Consider the following 7,737-nt stretch of genomic DNA (forward strand, 5'->3'; position numbering starts at 1 on the left):
CAGATTTCAGCATTCGAGAACTCAAAATCAGTGAGATCAATAAGATCTCTTATGAAGTAATTTTGATAATAGTGGTGGTATTTCAAAGGTACAGCAATAACTATTATTTTAACAATCATGTGTTTTCTGTTCTGGGATCAGATTCAGATCTCTCTTGGCGCAAAACGTCACAGACGGCGTTCAGGCTCGCAAAGACATCGAAATCAGCAACATCAAGTACAACATCTTCCAGGTAACATCTGATAAAATCTCACTCGCTGCTGGGTCGAGTGACGGGGAGATAAATCGAGGTTAATGACTCTCATGTTGTTATGTGCGTGTCTAGATGATGATGTCATACCTGTACTGCGGGGGGACGGAGTCTCTTAAGATGGGCGTCTCGGAGTTACTGGAGGTAAGACAAACAAAATTCAGTCCAACCTACATTTCATGAATCATTTCATAATCTCCTTTAGACAGATAGGACCTTGGGGATTTCTCCATGTTCATACGTTGCCAAAAAACCAAAAAGAAAATATTATTTGTATATCTGATATCCACTCACATAACATCTGCAATAATAAAAGATAAACTTACCTTTGCCAGAATCATTTCAGGACCAAGATAATCAGGACCCATACATGATTTAAAGGGACAGTTCACCCAAAAAATGTCAATGGCAGATGTTTTTTCTCCATTTAATCACGCTTGTGTCATTTCAAAGTTGTGTGATTTTCCATTTGATAAAATGTAGCCGAATGTTTGTGTTGCTTTGTTACACATATTCTGAAAACTTCATATTTTGTGTTGTTTCTCCTGTAGTTGCTGTCAGCGGCGAGCTTGTTCCAGTTGGGGGCGCTACAGCGACACTGTGAAATTCTGTGTGCTCAAAGTATTGACGTTGCCAATGCTGTAAACATTTACAACACTGCTAAGGTAAAATATATCAAACACTGGATGCATACTGCATGTATAATTTAATGCAAAATAAAGCGCTTGATTTCAAGTTATTTCAAGCAACTCAAAAAAATTGTCAAAAAGCTGTCGGGTCAATATCACTATAAAGTGCCTGTGAGACTGGAAAATTTCAGAGATTTTCCGCAAAAACTATACAAAAAATATGTCCACCTTGTCATGCAAATTCAATGTAAAAATTCAAGACAGGGTGGACATTTTTAGCTAAATTTAGCAATGGTTAAAATGGTTTAGCGTTGAAGCTGACTGTGCACTGTTTAAAATACATATTTAGATTTTCTGCAAAGTTTTATGTTAATTCATATTTTACAGTGACAGGGTGGACATTTTAAGCTTGACACCAGGCAACTACAAACACAATATGATGAAAATAAGGAAAACTAAGTGTAGATACTGGGTGTGCATTATATATTTTAACCTCGAATAAAGACCAAATGGGGGACGGGATGTCACTGACTACATCGGTTTCTTTAAGGGGCGTTTACACCAAAATGACAGGGTGGACAGCAATTTTAGGGACAAGTGCAAAATGCTTAATATTATTATGAAAAATGAATATAAATTATTTAAATTACTTGTTTTATCAAATAACTACCGAGCCCCTAAGGTGACATTGGAGTGAAAAAAATCTCAAGTTTAGTTTCATGTGCTCACTTGAAACTTTTATGTGTTCATGTGAAACTTTCATGTGCTCACGCAAAACCTTCATGTGCAGAATTTTTTTTACGTTTAGTTTTGCGTGCTCGCGTGAAACTATCGCATACTCGCGTGAAACTATCAAGCGCGCACGTGAAAATTTTGCTTTCCCGTGCGCACGCGCTAGTTTCCCGTGCGCACGCGCTAGTTTCCCGTGCGCACGCGCTAGTTTCCCGTGCGCACGCGCTAGTTTCCCGTGCGCACGCGCTAGTTTCCCGTGCGCACGCGCTAGTTTCACGTGCGCACGCGCTAGTTTCACGTGCGCACGCGCTAGTTTCACGTGCGCACGCGATAGTTTCACGTGCGCACGCGATAGTTTCACGTGCGCACGCGCTAGTTTCACGTGCGCACGCGCTAGTTTCACGTGCGCACGCGCTAGTTTCACGTGCGCACGCGCTAGTTTCACGTGCGCACGCGATAGTTTCACGTGCGCACGCGATAGTTTCACGTGCGCACGCGATAGTTTCACGTGCGCACGCGATAGTTTCACGTGCGCACGTGAAACTTAACTTTAAAAAAATATTCTACACATGAAGGTTTCGCGTGAGCACATGAAAGTTTCACGTGAGCACATGAAACTACACTTTATTTAATTTTTGCTCCATGTCCCCTTAGGGGCTCCGTAAATAACGTGTTGAGGACAATAAGAAAAAATGTATTGTATATAATTTTATGTCATTGATTCACTTTTTACACACACTAAAGTAAGCTGAGCAGGGTCTGGGACATGCCAAAATCGCATACATCCAATCAAAATAAATAGTATAAAATGGGAAAAACATTTTTCAAGAGACTTATCATTGAACTTGCATGTGTGTAAATGTTTGGCCATTTATAATAAAACCTGAGAATTGTATTATTTGGATTATATTCATGACAACTGAGTGATTCTGATGAGGACAGCAAAAGGCACTTTCTAGTGATATTGACCCTGTCTTGTTTCACACTGAAGGGGTTTATTTCGATACACAGCTGTTTAGGCTACTTCATAAGTAAGGTGAGGAATATTAAATATTGATTTGAAATGTTTTATTTGGTCGTTTTTAACGAATGTAGACCTTTCGCGAGAATATTTATTTAGGGTTTTACGATAAGACAAGACATTCAGATGTCACAAACACACTATCTAGTAATAAAATGTAGATAATATTTCTACAGATTATTACGGAGCCCCTAAGGGGGCATGAAGCAAAAATTTAATAAAGTTTAATTTCGGAAACTATCTGATGCGCACGTGAAACTATCGCGTTTAGTTTCGCGTACGCACGTGAAACTTTCGCTTTAACGTGCGCACGCTATAGTTTAACGTGAGCACATAAACCTATACTTTAAAAAAAATTCTGCACATGAAGGTTACGCGTGAGCACATGAAACTAAACTTTTTTTTCTCCAATGTCACCTTAGGGGCTCGGTAGATTTTTTTATATACATCATGAATTTTATTACATATAATATTACAAATAGTACAAAGAAACAAGGTTTTTGTATGTTTAAATCTTTAAAATTAAAAAAAAAATTTGGTGTATGGTTTTTAAAAAAAATGACCAGCAAATGTTAAAAAAACAAAGTATCACTAGTATATTCGAAACACTAAGGTATTACCTCGGTAAATTCCCTGAAATTGTTTTATGATGGTACATGTCCTCAAAGCATTACCATGCATGGCACCATGTTCAATAAACCATCAAATTATACTTATAAAAGTGAAACAATTGACAAACTTTAATTGTCATCATTAAAACATTAAAATCTCACTTTAATCTAAATTAAATGTAATGCATTGTTTGGTACGCCTATTATATTTGGTACGATAAAATGCACAGTTAAAACTAAAGTATATCTTCATGTTGTTTGTATTTTGTAGGCTCACGGTGCAGTAGAGCTCAGTACGTACTGTGAAGGTTATTTCCTGCAGAACATGGCAGGTCTGTTGGAGAGGGAAGAATTTCGGCATTTGATCCTGATGTCCGGTACGCGGAAAGACTCGCTTGTGGATGAGCTGGAGGCGACGCTGGCGCGCAGACTCCGTTCTCTGCTCGTGACGTCTCGCGTGTGAATTAAGAAAACAGCACAAAGAAAAGATGTTAAAATAATGCAGACCAGTTTGAAAAACAAAGATGGACTGAGTGATGTTGAGCGTTGTGGAGAGTTTTTTAAATTATACGAATAACCGTACGGACACAAGCTTTGAGTTCTTAATGACTTTAATAAAAGCTGCAGTGTTTGTGTGGCTGAAACTATATCGGAGTATGTCAAGATCATGTTTTCCCGTGCTTAAATATATATATAAATGCCATTTTGTACAGAGTTTGGCTAAAGTGGGAGGCTAGAGTGTATTTTTTCTCCTTTTTCTTAATAATTTTAATAATAAGCTATTATAGATAAATCTTGTAATGGAGAAAGGACGTTTTCTATTTAAAGATGTTTTATTTAAGTTGCCTTTTTATCTTTGCTTTGTGCCAAGCAAATAAAATTATATCTTGTCTTGTGATTTCTTGTGTGTCTGGGTGTATTGATTACTATTATAACTACTAACTAAACATAAAGTGAAAATGACATGATTTGTCAAGTATAGTAGCCCATACTCAAAATGTATTTCGGTCACTTTTTAAGCTCAGGGTTCCCACATCTTAGTTAACTTCAAATTCAAGGACATTTCAAGGACTTTCCAGGTCCAATAACCTTAAATTCAAGGAGTAAATGTGGGGACACATTTCAAGTGAGAGCAAGGTTACATTGTGTTACCTTTTAAGATACATTGTTACAGTTCCCTTTCGAGGGAACTTGCGCTGCGTCACTGCGGTGACAGTTTGGGGACGCCTCCAGGGGTAAGTGCGTCTGAATGTGTATATCAAATTCAACCAATGGCGAGGCTTAACGACAAAGACAGGGTGAAGAGGGAGTCAGGAAGTATATCGCTATCTGAAATATTGCCAAAGACGACGTTAAAGGGACACAGGCAGTAAGGCAAGGGAGACGCAGCGTCTCGTTCCCTTCTCAGAGAACAACAGTTACATACGTAACCCGAGACGTTTTCATGAGTCAAACACAACTATGCAAAAAAGCATTTTGGTATGAATCAACATCGCATACAGAAGATATAAACATTTAAAGCGAACAGTCTAGCTTGAATTTTTTCCCCCAGTAAACCCAGTAAGCTGGTCTAGCTGGACTTAACTGGTCAGACTGGAAGACCAGCTGCCCACCAGCCTGACCAGCTTTGCCAGGCTGGTAGGACTTTATATTTGGTGCGATTATGCACAGTTAGGTCCAGGCCTGATTCTCTAACCGTAGACAAGTGATTCTCAAACGTGGGGGCATGAGATGAATTTAATTACATTTTAAAAATACATTAATTCAGTATAAATTCTGTACAATTAAACCTCAGAAAAATAAGGCTATTAACTAACAGCACTACAATGTATAATTTTATGTTTTGTTTAATTCTAAGTTTTATGTCATTAATTTTGTTTGTTTTTGGGGGGGCATACATAAGTTTGAGAACCACTGCATTAGGCCATGATGGCCATTTAGCAGTTAGAGCTGAATTTACAGAAAATTATGAACACAATATGATTTTTAACATGTGACAGTGCTGCCACCTTGTGTTTATTGAGGGCATTGCTTGCAGTCAGAATGATTTTATTCAATCTATTGAAGTGATAATGCATTGTTTAATATCATGTCAATCAAATACATTTTTAGTATTATATATTAGCAGAGGCGGACAGTCGAACACTACTAAAGTATTTTTACTTTCTACAAAAAAGTGAATTTTTAAGTATTTGTATTTTATCAGTGTTTTCATACATTCCAAAGCATATTATCATAATTTTTACTTCACTACATTTCATAATTCCAAGTTTTTGGTTTATATTTAATATTTAAGTACGTTAAACATCTAGTCATTTTTTTTTACTTTTACTCAAGAAAAGTAAAAATACACAATTTTTATGTAATTAGGTATTAAATCCATTTTAATATGGAATATTAAAGGAATACATGCTTTAGAATGTAGTGAACATTTTTAAGTAATTTTTTTTCCCAAGACAAACACTCTGATAAAGCACAGATGCTTGGAAAATTTTCTTAAAATACTCAAGTAGTGTCCGCCTCTGTATTAGTTTTTTTTCTTGTGTTTTGGGCCAATGAACACTATAAAGTTAAGTTTCAACCCAGCATTTTGTCAAAAAGGGACAAAAATCCAGCCATTGGGTTAAATTAACCCAGAAAATGTTAATATTTTACCAAGCAATGTTTTTTGGGTTGAAACAACCCAGCATAGGTTGGGTTTGTCCTTTTTGAAAACAACCCAGCATTTATTTAGCGTATTTAAAAGAAAAAAGTATGGAGGAAAAAAAGAGTTTGTAACAATTGCGGTCCTTAAAGCAACATCTTAAATGGCTGCTGAGTTATTTAGGATATTTGCATATGTGACCCTAAAACACAAAACCACTCACAAGGGTCAATTATTTTGAAATTGAAGTTTATATGGACATCATATGAAAGCAGAATAAATAAGCTTTCTATTGTTATGTACATATATTTTGCCGAGATACAATATCGCCTTTAAAGAAAAACGCCTTTAAAGATGTCCAAATGAGGTCCTTAGCGACACATATTACTAATGAAAAATACATTTTCGATATATTTATGGAAGGAAATTTACAAAATATCTTTATGGAGCATGATCTTTACATTAAATCCTAATGATTTTTCTTAATAATTTTGATCCATATGTAATGTTGGCCATGGTACTTATGACTTTTGTGGTCCAGGATCACATGTGTGTACAGTGGTTCTCAAATGTTTTAGCATGTGCACCCCCACCACCCCTTCAATCAAAGGTCCATCCCCTTTGCACCTGACCCCAAAGAAAATTAATCTCAAACTTAGCATTTAAATTAACCATACAATGTAATTTTATTGGTTTGTTTGATTTACAAAATATATTTAAAAATTATATATTCCATATATCAGGGGTGCCCAAACTTTTTTCTACCAAAAATTCAAACCTAACTGAGGGCCATGGGTCAAAAGTAAATGTTGCAGTGTTATATTAAAATTAAAGTTGCCCTGATTCTCCTAAATTATAATTTTCTAATATTTAAAAAATAATAAGCAAATGCAGTTTTATTTTCAAAGGTAACTGTTGTAAAAAAGAGAAATCGTTTTCCCAATCATTTTAAAATTTTCTTTTGTCTGTGTGTCACTGCCTCGACCTCTCTATTATTAGCCTATACTACTCGAGTTTGTTGAGTTTCGCAAGTATGCATGTGGGCGATTCTCATGAAATCCAGACTTAAAAGGTGTCAGATTTTTTTTTAAAGCCATTGAATTTTTTTGCACATATAATATTAAGGTCTAAACTTACTACAACCATTATTTTTAGAGGACTTTTATAGAATTATTTACATTTTTTAGATTATCATTATAAAAAATTATCATTACCTCAACATGATATTACATTAAATATATGCATTTACAAACTCATGTTTCAGTAATGAGAACTATAAAGTTGTCTAGGTACTATGACAAACAAAATTTCAACTTTTACCTGGAGAGAAAAAATAAGAACTGCTTATCTGGTAGCCATCTTGAGTGTCACGGTCAATTATTTCCCTTCCAACTAATTTTTTAAAAATGTTAGTCCCTAAAGGGCTTAACAATGATTGAAAATTGTTGCGGAGGATGAGAAAATTTTTCTTGGACACATTTATATTCCTTATTATCGTCTCTAATTTACAGAAGCAATGTTCACCAAATATCACATGTTTCTTTACTGTAAATGTTTATAGTATAACATGCACTGAAGCTTTTTAATTTTTTAATTATAAATATTTCCATGTCAAAGAACCCAAATCCAGACATGGACACGTTGCTGTAATGAAAATTTTCCCCTTAAATGTGGAAAAAACTAAATTGGTTTGTATGATGTCATTTGAAATCATGTGCAAAATAGTACATGAAGAGATGCTTCTTATTTTGATACTTTTACTTTGCATTTACTAAGTCTAATTTCGCGAGAATCACCCATGTACATCAAAAATAAAAATGATTCACTTTAATTCCTTAAATGTAATTTCA

The 7,737-nt window shown here is 35.4% G+C and overlaps 1 protein-coding gene across 1 annotated transcript in view; it reads left to right on the forward strand.

Moving 5' to 3' along the window:
* The window catches only part of abtb2b (ankyrin repeat and BTB (POZ) domain containing 2b), a 73,121-nt gene extending 68,980 nt beyond the window's left edge, over positions 1-4,141 (forward strand). The window contains exons 15-18 of the mRNA XM_073813291.1: positions 142-232; positions 326-394; positions 802-915; positions 3,515-4,141. Of these exons, the coding sequence (XP_073669392.1) occupies positions 142-232; positions 326-394; positions 802-915; positions 3,515-3,706 (466 nt within the window). The 3' untranslated portion in view covers positions 3,707-4,141. The remainder of the gene's footprint in view (positions 1-141; positions 233-325; positions 395-801; positions 916-3,514) is intronic.
* The last annotated feature ends 3,596 nt before the right edge of the window (positions 4,142-7,737 follow it).

This window comes from Paramisgurnus dabryanus, chromosome 23 (genome assembly GCF_030506205.2).
Source record: "Paramisgurnus dabryanus chromosome 23, PD_genome_1.1, whole genome shotgun sequence".
Taxonomy (NCBI): domain Eukaryota; kingdom Metazoa; phylum Chordata; class Actinopteri; order Cypriniformes; family Cobitidae; genus Paramisgurnus; species Paramisgurnus dabryanus.